We start from the raw sequence: 27,351 nt of genomic DNA, 5'->3' as shown, positions 1-27,351 counted from the left end.
TTAACTTTTAATCGTGGTCTAGCTTCAAACAGCATAAAATATTTTATAATTTATGTAACGTAAAATATGATTGCGTAAGTTTTGCGTTGATCGGAACAGCGATATGAAATGAACGAAATAAATTGTGACGTCAAATACATTATATATATATTTAATATTTTGCCTGCCTTTAAAGACAGTAACTACTAAGTTTCTTGCCGGTTCTTCTCGGTAGAATCTACATTCTGAACTGGTGATAGCTTAAATATAATTTAATCTTTTCAAATGACGATTCAAAACTGTTCTCAAGTGGCAACTTGAATAAAGTCTATTTTGATTTAATTTATTGGTAGCAAGGTGTACTTTCTAAGCTGTTTTGTCTAAATTATAATTAAATATAAATAATGTAAGCTCTTTTATTGTACTTGATATTGTTATGTTTGGATGATACTTTTAAATTTTGACCGTAATAGATTTTCACATCGATAGATCTGTGTTCAAAATTACCAAACTTTTTTATATGTGATGTAAACAGCTTTAAATGTGACATAAATATATGTATAAAATCAATTGCCAAAAATGTATAGAGTTAAAATAACACCAATTTAACTTAACAAAAATTTAACTTTTACTTATTATAATTTAATTAACTAATTTAAAAAATAAACGCGGTTTTTTTCTTGATGTCAGGTGATGTACTTAAAATTGATGCTGTCTTATATATATGCGTTATGTAACATTCATTATTTGCACTTACGCGATGGTTTCCATCGACGTAAAAATGGTAAAGAAAATAAACAAAAACTCGTGGAAACGCAAGCAAGGGATTTCCTAGTAATATAAATAATAATAACCGATTAATTTCACTAAATACAATCGTCTATGATTTGAGATGAAAGACATGTGACACGAGTACGGCCATAACGAGTAAGAATTTAAAAGCGACATAAATTCTACAGTTACGGCTTGACTCGTTCATGTTAGCCATATAAAGCATACTTCAGTCGCGTTAAATTAAAATTGCCATTTTTATTATCTCTGTCTCTATGTACGAGCTTGTGTTTGTATTTATATATTTGTTTATATGTGTGTGTGATTAGAGAGGATGTACTAAGTGGATCGTAACTTAAGATCGCGTATACAACTCCGAACTCACTGATAAACAGTAAACGAAACATTGCGAGAAAATCTTCATATGTCAAGTGACCTGTGATGACACCACTAGCAAAATGTAATGGAGCAATAAGGTGGCTTATAAATATCAATCCTTTATCTAGCATTAAACAAAAAAACATTTTTTATATACTTAACAGGTTTATATATATTGCTAATTTTTCAACAAATTGAGGAGTAAGGTTGTTCCGACTTTCTGTCATATTTATTTATCTTAAGGGTAGAAACAAAAATAATAAAAGCACGAATAAATAGACCAATATTATAAAAGTAGGCCTTAATGTCCATGTGAAATGTTATCTATAATATTAATAATGATTATTATTAACCTTAATTACTTAAAACGTTGAAGTATGAAATATATCAACGGATATATAAAAACAATGTCAGTCTCGCGGGAAACCGCATGCCGCGGTTTTGTACGGTCGCTACAATTTATTCGTACAAATTGAAAAGCTTTCAGCAAAGACACTTTCGATTTAACCTATTACATGTTTCACGGCTACTCTTTTTATTTTACGTACTTATATCAGTTTAGTTAACATCTATTATACTCATGTTTTATTATATATATAAATATATATAATTTAATGTAAAATAAATCTTATCGGAAACAGGCCTGTGATTATTTGTTATGATTATAAAGCTTTGCAGCAAATTCCTATCAAGCGTGTTATATTTAATAAAAAGAAAGTAGGGGATTGATACTGATTATATAATTATAAATTACTAGGTCAAACATTATACAGGTGCATGCACACGATTAGACAAAAAGGAAGCAGTGTGAACTAGATCTAGAAAAATAAAATATTTCCAACTTTACACTATTTTATTAAAGTAATAGACACTATTATAATACATACACACAGTCATACACATATACAGACACAGTTTCACATAAATCTAACGTAACCATAATTTGATTTCCTCCAAAATATGACAAGCATATTTTCCTTACAAAAGTTACGTATTCACGTAGGTTGCAATATAATATATCTGTATATATATATATTAAAAGCGTGGTATATCACACATATTCGGCAACGCCTAGGGCTGCTTCGTCACGCACGTATGTTCGTTCAATTTACTAAATGACCATTCCTCAATTCAACATAAAAATAACTTTGGCATAACTGATAAACTAATTTCCTTCAAATTTATTGTAATTTTGACAGCAATAAAGAACCACTACAAATGTTAATTAATCATTGTAACAACGATCAGCTGCTTTGCAATATTTAAATGAAAAAAAGCTTTTCTAACATTCAACAATACAGTTTACTAAATTCCGTGGTATAATGACACGAAACAGATGATTTAAGATTTTAACGAATTTTTTGAGGATACGTTTTTATATTGTTTGATTCTTAGGTATGTTATCTGATTCTATTTATGTTTTTATGTTTGATATACGTGTATAAAAACAGATCATACTTAGTGTTTATGCCGATGTAATATCGAAGAATCAAATGATAAATGAAACAAGGATATACTTTCATCTGTTCCCACAACTAATGTTTATTTCACTTTAGGATAATCACTTCCTACACTATATATCCTCAGTAGCGAATCTAGACAGCACGATTCAGGAATGTTACAAATTCAATTAACGCCATCTATCGCTACCGAGTAGTAATATATGCCATTTTACATTTATATATTCGGCTTATAAATTCGGGTATGTATTATGTTTAAGATTCGTACGTAATTAATAAATAAGTGAGTGAAACTTCTTGAACAATCTGAAACAACACAATGTATGCAGTTTCCAATAAATCTGTAATAACTACGAAGATACGAACAAAAAGAAGGAATTCCAATGGAGACTGTTCGTTATGATTTCTTAATGATAGAAACGTCTTCTTAGTAGCAAGTATAAGAATGAAATATAAGTTTCACAAAGTAATTTTCTATTTACAAAACAAAACCGAGTTCAATTAAAAATTCAAGCCAATAAAATTTTTATCCCCAGCTTTTTTCACCACTTTTTTTTAGGAGAAATCCGGTTCCATTTAGATTTCAAGAGAAAATACCATCTTTTTTTAAATTCAAATGGAACCGGATACAGAAAGTGTGTCCTCTCAAAAAAAAAAAAGAATTTTCCAAATCGGTTCGTAAGGGACGTAGTTCTGAAGTAACAAACATAAAAAAATATGACTGAATTGAGAATCTCTTCGTTTCTTTGAAGACGATTAAAAATACAAAACAACTACAAAGATATACAGTTTATCTAAAAACTTAATAAAATAACAACCTGTAAATGTCCCACTGCTGGAAAAAGGCCTCCTATCCTCTTGACGATAGGAGCATATTCCACCACGCTGCTCTAATTCAGCAAATATATTGAGTAAAGTCCACAAAACTAAATTGATTATTTTCTTCTTTTTTAAGTCACCTAAAAATACTTTATTATTTGCTGATATTAAGAGGTTAACGCTGAAAATCGTTCATAAGGTTTTTTTTTATCAGCAGTTTACCCTCTGAAACACCACTTTAATCAAGCCGTCGCAAATTGTGTGAATTGAAATTTAATAGCAATTCCGCTTTAATTTTCAAAATTCCGCTTCTGCAATCTTTTGCATATAAAATTATATCACTACAAGAATGATTTTTATATTAGTAAACTATTTATTTTTAGATAAAGCAATTATGATAAAAATTCTAATTAAAATTTAATAAGAAAAAAAGTTAAACATATTAATTTTAATTGAAAATAAATATATTATTTCATTATATTCACAGCTATATTATGACTATTATGGTTAAAACCAATATTAATAAGTAATCATTACATGAAATTGGACGGTTTTTATCGTATTTGTGTTAAACACAATATTCATTTCATTTAGGCAGCATTTTACTAAAAGAATACTATTAGAATATTCTAAGTGAACATTACAAATTAAATGGGGTTTAGGCCTTGTGAAAGTTCGTCTGGGGAGGTACTACTCACTCATCAGATCAGAGAGACTCTACCCCCAGAAAACGATACTTAGTATTGTTGTGTCACACACTATAGGCACTATAAGCCGAGATGGCCTAGTGGTAAGAACGCGTGAATCTTAACCGATGATCGCGGGTTCAAACCCGGGCAAGCACCACTGAATTTTCATGTGCTTAATTTGTGTTTATAATTCATCTCGTGCTTATCGGTGAAGGAAAACATCGTGAGGAAACCTGCATGTGTCTATTTTCATTGAAATTCTATCACATGTGTATTCTACCAACCCGCATTGGAGCAGCGTGGTGGAATAAGCTCCAAACCTTCTCCTCAAAAGGGAGAGGAGGCCTTAGCCCAGCAGTGGGACATTAACAGGCTGTTACTGTTACTGTACACTATAGGCACAAGGGACATAATATCTTAGTTCTCAAGGTTAGCGGCACATTATCAATATAAAGAATGGTTAATGTTAATTATAACGCCAACGTTTATGGACGATGGTGACCACTTGCTTAATTTCTTCATATCATAAAAAAATCGAAGTTTATGTATAGTAATCGTGAAAACGTAACTAAACACATTTTAAAAATTTACAATTTTTAATATACTTAACTCTTTGTATTCACGTGAGGCGACTTAAGCGTTCGTCAAGATAAGAATGTATACTTCTTTATACATTTATGCAAGATATACGTAATGTATAAAGTGCGCGTTGTTCTAGTGGATAGCTTGTGAGGTTGCAGGTCCCAATATTGGGCTTGGGCATAAATCCTGGATCCAGTTTTCTGTCATGAAATTATAAGTATCCGGCTGAAGTTCGAAAGTTGGTAGCTGTGTTCTGTGTCTGGTCTCGCTTCAGTCGACTCCGAAAAGTGCGAGAGTTGATTGCATTTGTGTGTGCAGAAATTTGTGAAAAAACTTCTCGTGTGAAGTAGACTCCAGTCTCTTTGAGTGGCCACCTTGAATAAACATCGACCTAGAAAACTTCACAAAAAAATAATTTTAAATGACATATATATTTTTTAAATATCAAATCAATACTTTATGAAAACGTCAATATGAATCTTTGTTAATATATATACTACGAAATACAAAATATTAAACATTTGATCCTATTATAATAGTTGTTAGATAGTGTTTCAGAAAATAATTCAAGTGGGGTAATGACATTTTGATTATATCCCACTCAAAAAACACGCACATCATTACTACATACATCAAGGACAAACAAATTATGTATGAACACTTAGAAGAATTATATTTCGAAGCTTACCCTCTACGACGCGTACTAAACATTCAATAGATACAAAACATGTAATAATTTTAACAGATAATATATTCTATTACAGTACAGTGCAATAGACATTAATCATAAACGTTAATTTACTTTTAATAACTATTAAAATTATATTGTTTATAAAAATTATAAATATGTATATTACAAATGTTTTACCGACGAAGTGATTTTAAGTGAATATAGTTTCATCAAACATTTCAAATAACTTATGTGAGTGTGGTTTGAAGTGAGATGATGTGTTCAGACGATTCCAGTTGATGATAACAGAAGTTGGAAGGGCAAGATGAAGAGCAGGTACAATGGACAAGTTCTCTCCATCGTGTTCAGCACTCTGCTGCTTGGGCGCGCTATTGCGGGTAAGTTTCTTTTTTTTACCTTTTTTCGTACTGGCACGTTGAACACTTTGATTATTGATTTCCCCCCTTCTATCTTGTTAGTATAGGGACTATTTACAAGATGTAAATCTCGAGGGCTTGAATATTGGATCTGGCTAAGAAAAAAGTTATTGAGTTAAAACTCAATTAGAACCTGTTAAGAATTTTACAGTGTTACCATTACGCGAGTCGTAAAATAAGTAAATTCGTTTGTTCTGTACCTTTCTCCTCTTGTAACAATGAAAGTTTTCAGTTTGATGGGAAGTATGTTTATTTGTGCACATGCTTTTTTAATATAATTTCTGTGCAATTAAGAATTATCAGATGAGAATAGCCGCCGCGACATGAATGGAGCAGAAGCAGATCGATATTAAATACTTTTTTTTTGTGAATGAGTTTATTTCAATGTATTTATAAACAAGAAATAGCATCAGAAAGAAGATGATTAAAAATATATCGTTGAAGTTCTTAAATAACTTATGACGTATAATTAGGTATGTACTAGAGGTATATTTAATAATCACACTTTACGTTTTTACTATATGACAATATTGATCTTTATCACTGAGCAAAATAACTAAATGGTTCGTTTGTTTATGTGTATATCTACATATAATTTAAATATAATTTAAAACTTTGTTATTTACTTGCGTAAAATATTTTTTACATAAAAAAATACATACGAGATTTACAATTTCTTAAGCTTATAACTTTACACCGACGTATAAAAATAAAATTGTGTGTTATAAATGAAACAACAGAAGGTTAAGCTCTGGCAAGTTATTGCAAGCGGTTAGATATTTCAACATTGCTAATGCTCCGCAGTAGATTTAGTAGACCTCTCAGGATGAATCATTAAGCAATTCCGCGGTACAGGAAGCCGTGGTCACGCAGACATAGAAACAAACTGAAACAGCCGCGGAACAGAAATGTAATATAAATTATTCTTTTTTATTTTTAGAATATCGTAATGTACATAAAGTTCATCAATGTACATCATACATACATATTATTTGTGAAATCTTAGTTCAATTATTGACGATATTTCGGTTCATTTGTAATTTAAAATTAAAAAAATATATTACCTTAAACTTTAAAGTAATATCAAGGTCAAGCGGTGTTTAGCGTGCGAAAACATAGCCAGACGTAATGTTAATGTCGTGGAAAATCTTAAAAAAAAAAGGTACGATAATAATACATTTGTAGAGATTTATTACAAAATAAATAACAATACTGGCACAACTGCTTATATCATTGTGAAACATAATGAAAATATACATGTGATATATTAATAATATATATAAATAATCTACCGCCTAAGTTTAGCTCGTATAGCCGAAAACTTAGCCGTAAGGTCTCCGGGTCGGAACATTTCCTCAAGGAATTATTTCTACCAGCCCACACTTGATAGTGTTTGTCCGTGTCGGCTTAATCGGACTATAACATTTTACTTGGTGGTAGATCTTTGTACAAGCCTGTCTGGGTAGGTATCAACCAATCCGATATTCTGCCGCTAAACGGCATTACTTAGTATAGTATAGGTTTGAAAGTTGAGTGAGTCAGTGTAACTAGAGGCACATGGGACATAACATCTTAGTTTCCAAGGTTGGTGACGCATTGGTGATGTATGGAATAGTTAATATTTCTTAGATCGCAAATGTTTATAGGTGGTGGTGATCACTTATCATCAGGTGGCCCATTTGCCTGTCCGCCTACCTATATCATAAGTATTATTACAGTTAGGGTATAGAAAATTCAGCTTCAGTATAATTTCTCCTCTATCGTATGTTCACGCTTCAATTCACATATATGGAACATAGCCAAGTTAGATTAATATATACGTATTGAATAACTCTTATATAATAAAAATATATTTTCTGTGAAGTGCACTATGAGTTTATTTTAATGTATTTATAATCAAGAAATAGCATCAGAAAGTAGATGATTAAAAAGATATAGTTGAAGTTCGTAAATCATTAATGATGTATAATTAGATTCTCTAGTTCCATGTCAGGAGGCAAGTCATTAAAGTTTGTTTGGATCCAACTATCGCACGTAAACTACGACCTCGATTAGTTCGAGTCCTCATTAACACTACATTAAGGGTTAAATTGCAGCAATAATTGTAGTTCCGCTTTGAATTTTACTTGGATTATTTCAAAATATTAATATCATATGCGGTTTAAATTCGCACGTATTCTTTTAACGAAATTTGAGCATTATTTGTTTTCATTGTACAATTCCTTAATCTACCCATATCCACAAAAATAAAAGAAAAACAATTTTCAATATTGAGGTATTAATAAATATTAGTATCTGACATCATTTATGGTCAAATTTGCCTTTTTTCTGTAATTCTGTAGCTTAGACATTTAGAATCAAGCTTAATTCCCCTCCCTTTAAAAAAAATGATTAACAACATATATTAGACAATTACACACACATACAAACACAAATCTATTAATATTTTAATGTTTTTGAATTAAATACTAGTTTTATTCAAACCTGACTCATTTTACATTAGACTTCTGTAGTATTTTTAATAAATACTTTTATATAACTTAATTAAAAGTAAAAATAAATAACTACAGGGTCAAGATCGGTGCTTGATTTCTTAAATAAATAAGTAATAGTAATAATTTACTATTTCAAAAATAACAAGGACTACATATTAAATCGTTTTGAGTAATTTAATTGTATAATAATTATGTATTTACAAGCTTTATTAATGCCTCTTTGTTTAGGTTAAATCTTGCAAGTCGAATGAAAACTATTTCCTCTCATACTTCGGAGCTGAAATTTAACACGTTGGTTCGATTCCGATTACAATGCATTTTAATGGTAAACATGATCTGATTCTACGGCCATGATTAGATGCAGGTGAATGAACTCTTCAAAGGTCAATAGCCTAGACATGAAATTTTGTATATTACAAAAGCTTCTTTCTAAAAAATGTTTTCACAATTTTTTTACGTATGAAGTTGTTTAGAAAATATATCATTACGATAATTTTCCACAAAAATACAAGAATATCTAATTTATCTTCTAAAAGAATTAGAACACAAAACGAAAGGAAGGTAATACGTATGTAATTCGGCACAACACGCAACGAAACCGAACGCCTTTATGTATAATAAAAACCTATTTTCACTTTCAAAAATACAAGTTTTAATTCTTAAATATCTTTTCTCTAATCTCTTATTTTTGTGACATTGTTTCATGTACTAAAGGAAAATTTTAAATGACATATATTTAATTTCGTGACGCGGATTATTAAATAATGTAAAGTTATGTTAGGAAATATGAATTCAAGATCAGTTTAAGCTATTACGTATATGTTTCAGTATATTTGTATTTTAATTTAAAACTTAATCTATTGACATTCTTATATTATTCTACAAAAATGTATACACAAATATTAATCACATTAATATATTTTTTATCGTGTTAGATAGGCAGACTTTCAAGTGCAGCACCTGATGGTAAACGGTCACCATCGCACATAGATATTGACATTGTAAGAAATATTTACCACCAACCTTAGGAACTAAGGGTTTATGTCCTTTGTTCTGTAGTTATATCCACTCACCCAGCCTTCAAACCAGAACTCAACAGTACTAACTGCTTGGTGGTAGAATATATGACGAGTGGATGGTACCTTCCTAGACAGGTTCGCACAAAGCCCTATCATCAAGTCAAGTTAATCGAGTTTAGGTATTAAAGGAATGATTACCTTGCTTCTTATCAAGTTGATGCCCTATCGCCTGCCATCTTGCTAAAGTCACGGTTTTGTCAGTATAAATCATGGGTTTCATCGAAACAAACCAAATGAGATTGAACTCGAAGAGTTTACTAGTAGCCATTTACATACATCCTAACTCCGTTATCAGATCAGCTAAATGATGTCAAACTATCATATTGTCATTCGAATCACATATTTGGAAGGTTCAAATTACTAAGACAACTAGATGGCAATGTGTATTTCCATGACAAAATTATTTGTATTATTTATGAAAATTCTATTGTAAATCTGCCAGTGTAAAGTTTAAACTGTGTTGCATTTAACAACTTCTTCCAGTTCCGGCGGCCCAAATTATTAGTACAAAACAAAATATTTCGGACGGTGTGAAAGCGTCATTGTGCAGAATTTTGTCGAATTTGTATATAATTAATAAATATTTGTATTTAAACTTATAAGTGTTTATTTAACCGTAAATATATTTGACAAAAAATATGGATGACACTTAATAAATCACACAAAATATATAAATAGTACTGCTATTTATATAAATTTCTGTTATATAAAAATATGATACAATGAAACAGTTAATTTAACTTTTGCAATTCCCTGTTTAAGCCCTTGCAAGTACGAACCGACGGCCACGGTTCCTTTGAATGATTCCTTTGGGAGGGTGGCGCAAAATTTCGCCTTCACATTTACGTCTGAGCACGAGAAGACGGCTATCTCTGTAACCGACCAATCGTTAAAGTTTAAGATACACTTAACGATAATACGCTCGTCTACACGAATGGCCCTGACCTCGTTACAATCAAAAAAGATTTTTCTAAAATGAACTCGGCGGTGAAGGTAAACGTTGTGCGGAAACAGTGTGGACTATCTTGGTGGAATATGATCTAAGCCAACTATAAAAGCAGATCCCTTTGCCCAGCAATGGGACATCTACTGTTACTTTACTTTACTTTACTTAAATATAAGCTTTATTTGTTACATTAATAACAAGCAATAACCATTACAAATAAATGTGTTCAGTTACAGACTGTAAGTATTCCCAGCTGTGGGATACAGCTGGGTTAAGACCCCATCTCTGAATATAGTTACGAGCTTATTCCACCACGATGCTCCAATGCGTATTGGTGGATACATATGTGGCAGATTTTCATCTGACACTTTGTTTATGATGTTTTCCTTCATCGCCAAGCACGAGATGAATTATAAACATAAATTAAGCAAATGAAAATTCAGTGGTCCTTTGCCCGGGTTTGAACCCATTATCTTTGTTTAAGCTCTCTTAAATGTGTTAACTGAAAAGTTATTATCCATACATACAATAAAAATGTCCTGAACAGTTCTTGTCATAACTAGCTAGACGAAATACTTATGATAAACAGTTCGTTGTTCATATACATACTTATATTTTATATACAGCATTTGACACAAAAATATTAAAAATGTGATTCAGATTTGCCTCGTATCAAGTTAAAAGTATAAAAAAACGCTAATACAATTTCCACTTTATTTGGTTTTTTCTAAATGATACCTTTATCTCGATTAAAGTTAAATCACTTGGACTTTAGAGAAACACAAAAACCTTTACAAAACATATAACAGACCGCCTTATTGCCTCCACTGGTGACAGGAGGGCTCGTTCATTTTTCGCCTAGAGGCATTCTTGCCACCATTCCACGCGGTCATGATTTTTACAGTAGCTATTTTTTTATTTATATATTGTTGTTAAAATCCTCAATGTGAATTATTCTTAAGCCTGCCATTGTCGTTGTCAAAATGCACAATAAATAATATACACATGCCTAATGAAAGCGCAGCAAAAACTTTTAGTTAAAAACAATCCACACGGGATGGTATTCATATAAGTAAAACTTCATATAATTTGTTAAGAATTACTAATCTTCTACTAAATTATGATTCCTTTTATAACTCTTTAGTGCAAAATAAAAAAAATACATTCGAATTTCTATTCCAAGTTACACGAGATGCAATATACAAATATAGCAAATGTATTTAAATAAACCTAAATCAATCTGTATGCGTAATAAATTACGCTATAACCCTTAAAATTTAAAAATGTAATGTCTTGCACTTTAGTCTTACTCTTTACATACGGTCTTGTTTCTGGTTCTGTGTTTACGTATTTATAAGTATATATCGACACACGAATTGAAAGTGATAGTAGTAGAGTAAGCAGGCAACGTATATTAGTAAATATAAATAATAATAATAGACTTGGGAAATGTTATATAAAAAGGAAATTCAGCTCATCTACCGCAACAGTTGATTATGTAACTACAATTTACACATATGATAATGGGACACCTATCATCAAAATTATCCTACGAAGTGAGCGTCAGGTCTGTTAAATGTTTTTAATGCAATTTAACCATTTTGCCGACCGCAACTGGCTGGAATGCCGAGTGGTTAGAACATGTTCACCTTTAACCTAATATTGTGGATTTAAGCCTGAACAAGTACCATTGAATTGTCATGTTCTTAATTTATGTTTATAATTCGTAATGTGTTCGGCGGTAGGAAACAATCGTGAGTTAAACCTGCATGTGTTAAATAAAATCTACGCCATGTGTATCCAACAACCCGCATTGGAGCAGACCCTCGAAAAGAGAGCAGGCTTTACTCCTCAATAGGACGGTAACACTGTCACTTTACTTTTAATTTAAATGCATAAAATAAAGGCTAATAATGATGTTTATCACAATCGCAAAACGAACGTTTCACTTTTTCATTTTCTATAATATAAAAATATTTCGAAAATTCAAATTATATTTCTTAATATTCAGAACGAATAAACTCTCCACATGTTAACTACACATTATATACCTTGTCAAACAAGTATGTCCAAACTTCGCCATCCGACTCTCGGACTTATTATGCAGTTGTAAAATCTTTGAACATAAGATCTAAAGTACATACGGAACGTCGAGGAATATTCAAAACAACTAAATATAAATGAACCATACCGGAATAGACCAATACTGAATGTCTAAAATACCCGTTAGCTTTTTCATATAATCGATAAATAAATAATTAATCATCATTACGCTCGAAATATGTATGAACGTCATCAATCACATGAAAGCAGTGATAAAGTTCATATCCTGAAAACAAGTACAATAAAGATAATTTATGCACAGTTAACATGCATACTGTTTAGTTTAGTATTCTGAGTTAAAATTTAATCATAATATATCATTATGACAGAACACCTTCGTCTTCAGTGACAGAGCTACATTAATTACTAATTTAACATTAATATATTCTACAACTTACCTTTGAATAATAGCAGGTGACTTTTAAGTTATAAGCATTTATTTCGTTGGTATCATTTTGTACCAAACACCGCAATTAAATACCTTATTCAGTTTTGAGGCTACGCACGTACTACGCCTAAATTGTTGTAAATTTATTTATACCAATTACAGCTTCGTGAGAATATTCCTTTTCAAAAACGTTAATACCTAGCCTAAATTACACCCTTAGCTGGAATAGATTACAAATGAAACTATAGACATCATTTATCGTGTATAAAAAAGTAGATTTGCGTAAAAAAATTAATTATTAAAGTAATATTTACACATTATATTAATGAACAAAAGGAAATTCTAATTATTCTTGATATCTACACGCAATTTGTAATAAGAGAGTTTTTATTGTATGAAATTATAAATTGAAATTGAACAAGTATAAAAATATAATGTATTTTAAACACGATTCAATTAGCTTCGTATGTAAGTAAGTACGTAGCTTTGTAAGAAAAATTTAATCATGTGCTTATTTTTATAATGTTTAGACTACTATTACGTTTAAGTGACCCGAGCTTTTAAATTTTATTACCTTATCTAATAAATATTGTTTAGAAGGTAATTTGTGAAAGTATTGTGTCTTCTTCTTTCGAATATGATTTCAATTATGACAAAAAGAGAGACATCAGTGTTTAACAAAACAAAGTTTATATGTAAGGTCGCAAAGGTTTTTATTATAACTTTACAAGTTATCAATGTGTAAAGGGTAGGTAGCGGTTTTAATAATCTATGTATAAAAAAGTAATATATATTTATACACTAATGGTCTATAATGTTTTTCTTTTATATATATCGTATGATTTTCTTTGATTAAAATTTAATCTTATTTAAAAGTATATACAAAAAGAATGATTTATGAAAATAATTATTAAATTGCCACAAGTAAATCGCTGCCATGTTTCGTGACAAACACAACATGGGCGTGGTAACAACTCAGCAGATTAGTGGTTAAATACTTTCCTTGTAATTTAATAATTTATAAATAATTATTTTCCTTTTTGAATTCAACAATATTGGTGAATATAACTATGATCGATTAGGCGAGATGTAATAAAATGGTTTTCACTAAATAATAATACCATCTGTAGGGGAACAAAAATTATAAATATTTCAACTATAATATAACATGACGTACATTTCTTTTGTATATTTTCTTGTATATTTTAAATAATATAAGTTAGTTAAAATTACGTATTAAAAAGCATTATCCATATGATGTTATCTACCTTGATTAGTCTACACACATACATACAGTAAATTTGGAAATTAAAAACAAATGATTGAATAGCAATGAGTAGGTATAAAACTGTTTGTATAAAAAGTAGGCTTAACGATTAACTATTGAATAATTTATACAACCTTGTATGACCTAAAACATATTTTTGTATTGTTTTCTATTTTACTTTATCCATATACGAAATACTTGTACGTTTTATTTTAAACACATTTTTAGTTTAGTTTAATTGTAAAGTAGTCAAGTCTTATCGTCAGCAGTATATCACCCGCACCTAACTTTTATTTTTGCGCTCTAATTGAAGTGTTTTCTAGGTCGTACTGCCTTTACTTAGAACGTTCGCGAAACCTAATGCAAAGGAAAATGCATTTAATATAGTTTATAAGAAGTTAAAAGAAACACGCCATTATTATAAATTACTTATCGCTGTAAGATTTTCATAACAGTGTTTGTGGACTTTTATATTTAAACGTATTATATAATTATTTATTATTAAAGTATTTTTTAATTTAATTTCTTTTTATTTAAAGATTAACTTATAAAATGTATCGAAATAAATTAAGGAACAGACAAGATTTTATCAGGAATACCTGACCTATTTTGTATCATGCTTTCCCAAACTATAAAAATATATTGACTCCCTTTTTTACTTTGTTATAATAAAATAATAACTGTTTTATAGCGTTGCACCTTGTATTTTTTTAAATTCTTTATTGAACAACATGGTGATAAGAACAGATGACATACGAAAAATAAAACAGAAATGAAAGTGAAAACTTCTTTAGTGAAAGAAGTATTAAGAGAAATGGTAACAGTAATCAAATTAAGAGAAAAAAAAAATAGTCTTGCATAAACCAATTTACACTAAAATATACAAATATACTCTATATGTATGTACATATGAGCAATACACTCAACAATATTTAGTATATATAAGGTAGTGTGTATTTAAATAGAAATAGAAATTTTCTTTTCAAAAAGATACAATAGTCCTAACTCTTTGCGTAAGATATGTGCCCCCCTGGACTTTCAGTCTGCCCTCCCCTCGGGAACGCGCCCCACTATTAGGGAACTTCCCTACATCTTGTTGCTGTAACGATCTTCATAAGTCTGACTATTCAATTAAATTTAACCCAATTTAACTTTACTTTTATGTAACATGAGTAATATTAATTACAATAATATCACAGTTGTAAAACAAATAATTATGGCATGGAATAAATATGATACATTACTATAACACGATATTCCGTGTTTAATATTATTTCATGCGAAAAAATAAACGTTTGCATTAATAATGCACCTCGCGAATAGTGAAAGTAGTAACTGAAATCGAAATGAAGATATTGAATTCTCTTTGATACGTTCCGAAATTGCTCAGGGGGACACTTCTGTTTCAATTTCACGAGTGTGTCGAGCAAAAATTGTATTATGTAATGTTACCTGCCACAGTTACCTGTAAATAGACACCAGCGTACAAAGGTACTTCTCCTACTTGTAGAAAACTGAGTTTGTTTCAAGGAAATGTTCGAAAGACTGGATTGAATTACTTTTGCAACGTTCGAGGTAGAATAATATATATAACCCGTGTAAACGATACACAACTTGTTATGCGCGCACTGCAGAGACGGATGGAGTGCCTACTTTTACTTACTTACGGAGTAGCGCCTGTACAGTGTATATTCTATCTATAAAAGCTTCTACATCGTTTATTCTGTCATTTATTTTACACTACTCGTGTTATCTTGACTTATATTTTATAATATTATGCCAACATTCCTCGGCTATCTTAAATACATCGATTCAAGAAGAAGTTTACATCGTTTTTCTTTACTTAATCTTTGATAACGTGACATTTTTATTCGTTTTGGTATCTTCGTCAAAAGAAAACGATTATAATTTGTAGATCTATATGTGAATTATATTAAAATTTAAATGTCATTAAGTTACCAGTTCAAGGCCGGCAAGCCTGCAAGCCCTCGGGTGTTGCAGGTGTCCATGAGCGGTGGTAGTAACTTTTCATCAGGTGAGCCTCCTGCTCGTTTGTCCATTATTAACCACATTAACATTTAAAAATATTCGTAATTTTAATGAATTCTTAGATAAACTTTAATATCCTATGTGACAAATTCTCGGAATAACAAAAACTATTCTTGGAACTAAATGTGTAGCGTATTCCGGATTTATTTGTTAATAATGAGACGAGAAATTATATTTACATCAAGAAAACACAACCGCTATTCATTCGTTATTTGTTTTTCAGAAGAGGGCTATTCGTGCAATTTATAAACTGGAGCATCAAGTTTTATAAAATAATAAAGTCAAATATATAAGAACATTGCTCCCCCCGTAACAGCCTGTGAATGTCCCACTGCTGGGCTAAAGGCCTCCTCTCCTCGTTTTGAGGAGAAGGTATTGGAGCTTATTCCACCACGCTGCTCCAATGCGGGTTGGTGGAATACACATGTGGCAGATTTCAGTGAAATTAGACACATGCAGGTTTCCTCACGATGTTTTCCTTCACCGTATAGCACGAGATGAATTATAATCACAAATTAAGCACATGAAAATTCAGTGATGCTTGCCCGGGTTTGAACCCATTATCATCGGTTAAGATTCACGCGTTCGTACCACTGGGCCATCTCAGCTTGCTCGTTAATTTTGCTCGTTAATATTGCTCGTTGTTTCTTAATAGGCACTGATTTTATAAAAACAACGTGGCTTCGCTCGCGTCATAATCGAAACATTACATTTACATTCGGAAACATTTAAATATTTTTAAAAGCAGTTTTGTAAGACAAGCAAACAAATATCGTATGATAAGTGGTACCTTCGCCATTCATATACATATACATAGTCAGGCGATAAGGTTTTACTTTGATTATTTATCAATAAGTGTAATGCATGAAGAAACATACAAACCATAATAATCATTAATTGTCATCTTAAAGAAAGGTACTTTAGGGAAGAACTATTATATTTGAATACATAATTGATAACAACATATTCCGTTCGTCGAGAGTATGTACGTAAAGTTCTAGCGCTTTGACTTCTATTGTACTGTGTAACTTGAAATTGGATTCATGAATTTTTATACATTTTATTCAGCCTGACTTGTTTTAATAATTCAAAAAGGTAAAACAATGCGGATTGTATCTTGACGTAGAGAAGATGTATTATTTTAAATTATATTCAAATAAAAATAGTTGAAGTGATTTATTGTTTCCTGTTGATTTATTTATTACAAACGTTGTATCACTTTGTTAAGTTCTAATACATACTAGAAAGAAAAGTTTTTTTTTTAATCAAATTGTCCTAATTTGAATAAAAAACAGAGAATTAATAACAAATGCTTAAAATTACTGGGAATACTTTGTTATATTTTTTCGGAAACACGTTATAAAATTAAATATATTTCATTTAGCAAAAGCAAAAGCGCTTTATTTTGTTAATTGTTTTACGCCAAAGGCTAAAATGCTTCATTCGTTAGTTCTCTGCAGATTCTAAATACATGTTGTATGCGATTCAAAACTAAAACGAGGAATATAAGCGACAAATTTTATTTTTCCCTGCGGAAACCTAGCCTTGCTCACCACTCAGTGAAATTGTTGCGGCAACGTGCGGATTTATGTCAATTTACCGGCAAAACCACACCGTTCCTTATTTTCAATACGATTTCTGAGAGAAACGGCTAGGACAGTAACCTTGCCGATTTTATGTTCGCAGCAGTCCAATTTATTCGGTCAACTATAGCAGTATCGCAGTATCGATAAACTGCTATAGTATGTAGTAACGATATACCTATTCTATGGACAGACGTAAATAAACATACCCGTTTACATTACATACACTTGTAAATACGAACTGTAAATCCAGACTTCGTACGGGAACATATGGATTTTATTTATATTATTACGCAGTGTTTACTATGTATGTGTATATATAAACAATAGCACCATCTATCAAAATTCAGTAATTTGAATACTGAATTTTGTTAGATAACCGTAACCCAAAGATTGTCCTATAGAAGTCGCTAAGAAGCGGTAAAACCGCCTTTTGAACTGAATATCATGTTTCTGTATTCCTTTGTTAATTATATTTTATCAAAATCATAACATTATTTATTCAAGAATGATCATTTATGAATTTTTAATAAAATTTAAAGCTATCAAATAATAATAAAATAAAATAAATGGTCTCGGTCATAAATAATATGTTACCGATCAAAACCACCAAATGTGCTAATTGAATACCACGCGGTCGTAGTTGACTTTGCATGGAATTAAAGCAATTGTTACAAATAACAATAGCGATTTGTATTTATTTTCAATTAAATACCAGAAATCAGGGAGTAACGGTCTCTAAATGTCCCACTGTTGGACAAAATCCCCCTCTCCGGATTTCTGCGAATTGCAACAAGCTGATCCGTTCGGCTTTGTTGATAAACATTATCGGACTATCAGTCGACACTTGCGGCAAAGCACAAGATGAATTATAAATACAAATTATCACATCAAAATTCAGTGCTGCTCGGCTTCAAACCCGTAGTCTTAAGTTAGGATTAACGTATACCACTGGGTCATCTCGTTTCTATGATTATAATATGATGATTATATATCTATTGACATAATTCAGATTTGTTTTTCACTTTGAGCTAAGGCTTTGTGCAAGCACGTCTGGGTAGGTACCATCCGCTTATTACATATTCTACCGCCATATAGTAATACTCAGTAGGTGGTGGTGACCACGTACCATCAGTTGTCAGTTTGTCCAACGGCTTACCTATAAAAATGGTTGTTTAAACCTTGAAATCGAACAATAAAATAATAAATAAAAAAAAATACTTGTAAAGGTTTTATGTTGAGTGCTAATAGTCATTTTAACTTTATAAAATGTTCTCTTACTTACAATTGGGTGGTCCATTTGCCCTTCCTTCACCCTTATTATAACAAAAATTTATAGTTTTATACAAATAACCGAAAAGTCCGAAAACAACATTTATATGAAATGAATTATAATAAAAACTTAAGCACATAAAATATCAGAAGTGTATGCTCGGATTTTAACTCGTCATCTTTGGTTAATATGCTGCTACTCTATCCGCTATATATCATATATTTTATATTGTTAATATACGGTGTATATTAACAATATAAAATATATTTTTTTTATTTATTTTTTAATTTAAAAATCTCATAATAGATCAGAAACAAAATGTGAACGATAACATTGTGTGAATAAAAATTCCCATATTACTGTTAGTGTATATAATAGTAATAATAATAATATTCTGGGACATTTTCACACACGGTCATCTGATCCCAAATTAAGCTTGTACAAAGCTTGTGCTATGGAAACCAGATAACTGATATACCACATATACTACATATACTACTTTTCTTTTGTAAATACATACTTATATAGATAATTACAACCAGACTCAGGACAAACAGACATGTTCATGCACACAAATGTTTGACCTGGGTGGGAATCGAACCCACAACCTTCGGCGTGAAATGCAAGTATTTACCAACCACGCCAACCGGCTTATCAAATATATACTTAATTAAAATAATTTAACTTAATAATATGTGTAACATACTGCGGACTACACTCGCAACACAGAATGTGTGAAACGAGCACATACTCGTACAGTTGTGTGAAATATATTGTGGTTCTAAACCAACATCCTTAGAATCTTCTACGAGCCAATCTACTCGGAGTTTATAATAATGTTTGCAGTTTGCCTACTTTGTAAGCTTAGGGGTATTTTAAAGCTACATAGTAATATTTAATTTCAGTGTATTGCAGTGCAAGAAATCAAATATCATTAATAAAATATAGTACACAAGAACCGCTAGGCGAGTTCTGTACTACTTGAGAAAAGTCTTGTAAATATATATATATTTTATTTATCCTGAATAGTCCACTTCATTCTAACAAATTTCAATTTTAATTAATATTGGCCATGACCAATAAAGAAATATTAATTTATTTTCCTTTATGTATTCCTTTTAGCGTAGGGCACCTAACACCTGCACCCAGTAACTGATTCACTTCTGGGCAAAGGCCTCTCCTCAAGGGTTTATTAGAATAAACCCTATTATTAACGCACACACGCACAAACGCTATTATTATTATATTATATCAAAAGTATTCACTCACACAAGCGTTCGACTTCAAAGTTTAAACAACCTTTTTTATATGTAGGCGGACGGACGAATGGAGTATATATAGTAAGTGGTCACCATCGCCTATAGACTATACCGATGTTAGAAATATTAACCATCATTAACATCGTCAATTCACCACCAACCTTGGGTACTAAGATGTTATTTCCCTTGTGAATATAGTTGCACTGACTCACTCTTCCTTCAAACCGGAACGCAACAATACCAAGTATTGTTATTTAGTGGTGGAATATTTGATGAGTGGGTGGTACCTACCCAGATGGACTTGCATCAAGCCTTAAATAGTCATAGTCATATAAAGTCATATAAAACCTTTTAATAAAAACCCCAATTTAGTTAATTTTCTGCAGTGCATTTTCTCTTATTTCTGAAGTCATACTTCGAGCGTTCTTCGTAGTGTCCGCTAAGAAATCGGTTTTACTCGAACTACGAGTATAATCAAAGTTCAGTATCATTATAGAATTCCAGTTAGCTTATTGATATTTCGTTTTCTGGTACTAATACACAGGTATGTTACCTACAATTGTTCCGCGTGTTTTCTTCTTATATACGTTTATTAACAGATTGTGTAATATAACTAAAAATTTATTTTGTTTATGGAATTTAGATTAATGTTTAAGATTATTTACTTTGGGATAGTTTCTTATCGTAATCTGCTAAAACATCAAACAAAATCTACTATTTTTATAGTAACCTATTATTTAGAATTAACATTTGGTAAAAAAAAAATCTATTACATTCTAGTAGATATCCACCTGGGGATGATATTTTCAAATATGACACGCCTACATGAGGTGCGGGAGTATTAAATATATACATGTGTATATATTTCAAGCCCGAATGTATTGTTAAAAACATTTATCTTTATGACACTCCAAAATATCACTTCTTGTCGTACGTACTTGATGACGAGAGGACTACGAAAAAAATTGACAGCGCTTTGTATTAACTATAATATATGTATTAATATTTAAAATAACTATCATATTCTTTATAATAATTTGCAAGATATATGCAAAGCGAAATTACAAAAATAATTAAATAGACCGGTCGTGTAAGGGACGCGCGGGTGAAATTAGATTTTTTTCTGGCTATTGCCGCGCTCTTAGTGACGACCGAGATGGCCCTGTGGTAAGAACGCGTGAATCTTAACCGATGATCGTGGGTTCAAACCCGGGCAAGCACCACTGAATTTTCATGTGCTTAATTTGTGATTATAATTCATCTCGTGCTTTACGGTGAAGGAAAACATCGTGAGGAAACCTGCATGTGTCTAATTTCACTGAAGTTCTGCCACATGTGAATTCTACCAACCCGCATTGGAGCAGCGTGGTGGAATAAGCTCCAAACCTTCTCCTCAAAAATACTATACATTATATAAAGTAATCATGTAATGCTTTAAGAAGATTTTTAAAGCATTACATGATTACTTTATATAATGTATAGTATTACATGATATTATGCATAGTATATATAATAATGACAATTTAAGTGGCTTAATTTATGTAGTCACCCCGTTGTTATGGACAGAAGCTTCCCGTCTACACCATTCTATATACACAATGAGATTCGCGTGACCGGTTGTCGATCGGAAAAGCTTATCGCTCCCGGAACCCCTCCTTGTGTTACATGTTTACAACACGTAACATTCTTGTTTATAGTTCAACTTAAAGGTATTTCTAATCACCTTCTATACATACTCGTACAACTTGCATATTGCTTACTTTATATCATACTTATATTTTTACTCTGTAAAAGAGACCCTATCCACTTTGTCTAAACTTGCTTCTAGATGGCATTACATCACACGTTTTCTACGGTGATGGTACTGTGGATTATTGGCACTGCCGATGACTTGATTCAAAGCCATTTTTCCACCAAAATGCAAAGAGAAAACTAACGTATCGCTGCTGTTACGGCACCCGCCATGCACCGCACAGCTATTTACAAAATAAAGTTTGTAAGTATTGTAGATATTTCTATGTAAGTATGTTTCTTAGTTTTTGATACTAAGATATTGAGACAAATTGGAATTATATTTAACTATTTATTTAGTTCTATTCATATTGTTTTTTCGAAATATTATACGAGAAGTCTTACTGAGAATCGAAATGAAGTCGGTATTTTTAAATTAATAATATAAAGATAAACTTTAAAAGATAGTTTTATAAAAACCAATGTAAATAAACTTTAAACACTTATGTTTTTGCTCGGAATATCCGAGAAACTTTAAGTACCATATTTAGAAATCAAAGTCTTTACGTGAGTTGCTATGCCATTTGAAATCTTGACATAATCGTTGCCTTCATCTAAGTCTTTTCAAAGTACTTGAAACTGCAACTAACATTTGGAAACAGCTATTATCCAAGCGTTTACGTGAAACAGTTCTCTGTGTACTTCGTGTGGAAGCCATCTTCTCGAATGTCATACTCTACATTATTAATGATATTATAGTCCCCCTGAGTATCGGAAAAGATACTTCCATACGAAATAGTATTAATGCATTCCCAAATGCTTGTAGGAACCGTTGAATGTATTTTATGTATATAAAATATTAGAAGCTAATAATAATATGAATTTGCATTAACTAATACTATTTACTTGTTTGTTGATTGTTTTCCAAAAAAATACTTTAACGAGGCGATTAAATTAGATATACTATACGAACATATTATTAATTGTATTTATTGATTAATTGATATATTCATTTTGAAGTTGGTTAAAACTAATATAATTAGTCTAACTTCGGCTCTGACAGCTAAGCTAAATAATATTTGCTAATATCCACACGAGCTGCTTCAACTTCGTTAAGAGAGCGGTTCGAATAAGAAATTTCGCTTCCTACCCATGTAGGTCATTCCAATGAAATATTACAGAATTACTGAAGGAAAACGCTACTCGGAGTTAAGATTATAACAAGAATGCATAACTTGTTGTATGAATTATTATACTAGTGGCTTTGTTTGAATTAGTTCTAATGTTAGCATATGTTTGTTGAAGTATATCTCATGAGATCTCAAAGAAAACTTCTTTTAGCGATATGAGATTATAATTTTGAAGTCGAATTTAAGTGAAATATTCTATAAGTATTTAAGACTCGAGTGAAACTTTGTTTTTTGAGTCGACCCAGTGAGTTTTCATGTGCTTGATTTGTGTTTATAATTAATTTCAAAGTTACAACCTACATAGTGGAATAAGCTCCAAAACCGAGCAGCATGTCTTTTACTGGCTGTTACTTTACATACGTCGATGTTTTATACTGATTGTAACAGCTTTAATGGCTGCAGTTTGCCGACATTTAAACACAACTATAATGTATTTTTTATACAAAATACACACCTCTACACTACTAGCTTACAAATTCAACGAAAAGCCATTATGAAATGAATACGGTTTTATTATTAGAAAATGCCACAAGCAATTTGTCGTCCCTGAAATTTATTTAGGAAAAATATATATTATAAATCACGGGACGCTGAAGTATGAGAAAATTGTGTATTTTTTTAAATTCTTTAGAAATAGAATAGAGAACCTAGAAAACGATTTTTCATAAAAACATAAGCAAAAATCGGCTGTGGTAGCGTACATATGTTTTCTCGATTTCAATACGAAATAACTGAAGAAGTTTTTGAGCTTAGAATCCTCGAAAAATATAATAAATTAATTAAAAAAATACATTGAACAAATATTTAACATTTAATTAGAATTATCGGCAACTAAGATGCATTGTAATTTTATAAATCTACAAGACATTTGACTAACGTCACTAATTATGATCGATTTGATAACTGATTTAATATGAATAAAACGTCAATTGTTTATCGTCTAAATGCAAACGAACAAAAACACGTCGAAATGCTTTCGCTTCAAGTAAAGGTATTAGTCTCGATGTTTATTGTGGACGTATGTATTTAAAACGAAAAATTAATCTGTTACTTCAAGTAACGATAACTTAAAAATTAAGACGTCATTACACGGCTGTGCATCTTCATCTACATAAATTACGACGGCTACAACAGAAACGTTCCAACTGCAATCATACTCATATGGGAACTTAAATACAAGTCCATTTCTGAAATTACATTCGAAATAGTTTTTGTCAATGATTAAATTTAAAATACTACTTCGATTTTCATTAACAACATCTTAAAAGTACTAGCAACTTAGCGCTTTACACATTTTAAAGTTGACTTTTCTTATAATCATAATGGCAAGTATCATTAACGACAAATTGACTTTTCCATTTGTGCGGTATTTATATTTATATACTTCACAAGCTTTTTTGATACGCGCGACACATATTGTGCTAACAAGGCTACCGCGTTGAAAATCAGTCGTTTGAAACATCTCGAACATTGCCTTCGTTCAAACTCTGTTTTCTATCAAATGTCAAATTATCGATACAGTTTGCAAATAGCTTTTCTTTCCGTATTAAATTCTGGCGTAGGTAAAAATCTACGTACCAATAGTGAAACATTGCTGTTAAATAATATAAAATTTTTCTCCCTTACATCTGGGAAAATTAATGTATATATTTTAGACACAATAGTTAATCAATAACCCGCATGGTTATTGGTCAAATGGTAAAATATGTCTCACGAGACAAGGAAATCGTTGAGTATGTCTGAGAGTATTACATTAAGTGTACTTTACTATACGAGATTCTACGAAAATATTAAGACCGCTTAAAATTAGTAGAGTTGAGTAGTAATGGAAAAGTAAATGTCTCACTAAGAGTGAAAGAGTGATTTCACTAAGAGTGAGACATTTACTTTCCATCCAGTGAGGATTTAAGGAAAAGGGGTTTGTATAAAATGAGTTGCCGGAACAACACCTAAACACACATGCACACATAATGCGAAAGTAACAAAAAAGGAATACAAACACAACGCTATCAATATCAAGAGAAATGGATGGGTTAACCATTATGCAAATATTTTCGTTTATGTTCGAAACCATAACTTGCCAGGGGAAAAGGTAACCCTTACAACTAAGATTTGAAACACCTTTGAGTTCATATCTGAAATGTAACGGCATCGTAAAATACATGTATAAAATTTGCAAAAGTGCTTGAAAATACTATCAAGTTTAAATTTCTAATTTTATTAATGAATGATAAAATTTAACGCCATCTCACACTAATTGTAAAAGCTTATAAAATGTGTAAGCGGTAACGAAGTCGCGAAATTTTCTAATTATTTTTGAAATAATAATGTCATTATAAAAAATCCGTCAATAACTCTTTTATTCGTTTATTATTATATAAAGATAAATAAGTAGGCGTCAATTTAATTTTTGTTATATAATATAAATTCTGACCAAGCTGTTATGAGTAAAGTAATAGCCTGTAAAAGATCTACAGCTGGACTGGAGGCCAGCTCTCCTTTTGAGAAAATTCGGAGCTTATACCACCACGCCGCTTTAATGTGAATTTGTGGATACAAATGTATCAGACTTTCAGAATAAAAGCGTACTGAACTGGGTTATAATTTAGATATATCTTAAAGGTTAAGGGTACATTAAGACACACTGGAACAAATAAGCGTATCAATTGTACGATAGCAGGCGTAAACCCCGTTTTGCATCACCAGCAAATTCAATTGCAAAAAGGGTTACAATCACATAGATTACCGGCTATAAAAATCTTGACAGTTTCCTTAGTTAAAAAGCGATCTAGGCCGCACCCAAAAACGAAGGTTAAATGAAGCAAGCTGACAACCGATATATACATAAATTTAATTCTTTCATATTCTATGTACAAGAGAGCAATATTTTGAGAAGTATATTTTCTAATATAAGAAGCGAATAACACACATAATAAATTCAGAAAAAAAAATTGGTGGGGTTTATTGGTAATGAAATAAAACTGTGGAAAGTATTTTTTTAACCAGACCTTTCTATTTAACAATCACGAACCATGTGTCACAAAATAAACAATATATAAACACACTATGCTTATTAACAACTTTGTTAGGTATAAATAGATAGAGTATGTCCGCCTTTGGAGTTTAAGTTTGCTTTATACCTCATCAAAATCGGTAAGAGGCTTACCCGTGAAAGCGTTACATTCGCATTTATAATGTTTGTTTAGATTAAACGTTATAGTTATTTTATTGACATAACCATTTAAAATAAGTTAAAGTGTAAGACAGTTTGTAGTTTTTTTATATTCTAAAGGAAGCTTTCGTTAGGCGAAAATTTAAGAGAATCCTTATCCTTATCACATATTATCGTTATGTGAATTATTAGAAAGCCCAATTTTGAACTTTTCAAATTTGATCCAATCTCGGTTTAAGTCTGCTCTGACAAAACTTCCAAAGGGCTGCCCAATCTTAGTGTAAATCTGGTCTTACAAACTTCCAAGGGCTCGCTTTTTCCCTCTGGCAACCATTTGGGTGAATTATATTGTAACTTTTTCGAAGTCTCTAGGTGAAAGGAATCGTTTTTTAGGACTTTGTATATCCGATGAAAGTTTCTAGACAACCATCAGTGAAATTTTAATGTAGCTAAATTACAAGTAAACTAATACTTGTGCACCGTACAGTCAGTAATAATTACTTACTGACCCACTATAGTACCTTGTTCACTTTGCGTAAACTACGAAGGCGTTATAGTTGCGTGATAAGCCTTAATACATTACAGCAACTACTCTTATTCCTTATATGTAGACTAAAAGAAACAAGTAACAACTATCTATTTTGTAGTTACAGTTATACAATTTCGTTTGTAATAAAAATATATATGTATCTTTTGTATAATATAGTTTTTAGTATAATAATTAATGGCATTGGTTTATTTAAATTCATTTAACAAAATAAAGGTTTATAATTTAGAACAAATCTTGAATGATATAAATGGTACTTACTGATATATTTTATGGCTCTGTGGTAAGAACGCGTGAATCTTAACCGATGATCGTGGGTTCAAGCCCGGGCCAGCACCACTGAATTTTCATATGCTTAATTTGTGATTATAATTCATCTCGTGCTTTACGGTGAAGGAAAACATCGTGAGGAAACCTGCATGTGTCTAATTTCACTGAAGTTCTGCCACATGTGAATTCTACCAACCCGCATTGGAGCAGCGTG

At 31.1% G+C, this 27,351-nt stretch overlaps 1 protein-coding gene across 1 annotated transcript in view; it reads left to right on the top strand.

The window, feature by feature from the left end:
* Nucleotides 1-5,641: 5,641 nt before the first annotated feature.
* The window catches only part of LOC126771401 (uncharacterized), an 87,667-nt gene continuing 65,957 nt past the window's right edge, over nt 5,642-27,351 (top strand). Inside the window, exon 1 of the mRNA XM_050491266.1 lies at nt 5,642-5,746. Coding sequence (XP_050347223.1) covers nt 5,674-5,746 — 73 coding nt within the window. The 5' untranslated portion in view covers nt 5,642-5,673. The remainder of the gene's footprint in view (nt 5,747-27,351) is intronic.

Source organism: Nymphalis io, chromosome 10 (genome assembly GCF_905147045.1).
Source record: "Nymphalis io chromosome 10, ilAglIoxx1.1, whole genome shotgun sequence".
NCBI classification, from domain to species: domain Eukaryota; kingdom Metazoa; phylum Arthropoda; class Insecta; order Lepidoptera; family Nymphalidae; genus Nymphalis; species Nymphalis io.
Note: the sequence above shows the minus strand (reverse complement) of the source record. Positions and strands in the feature narration are given on the sequence as shown.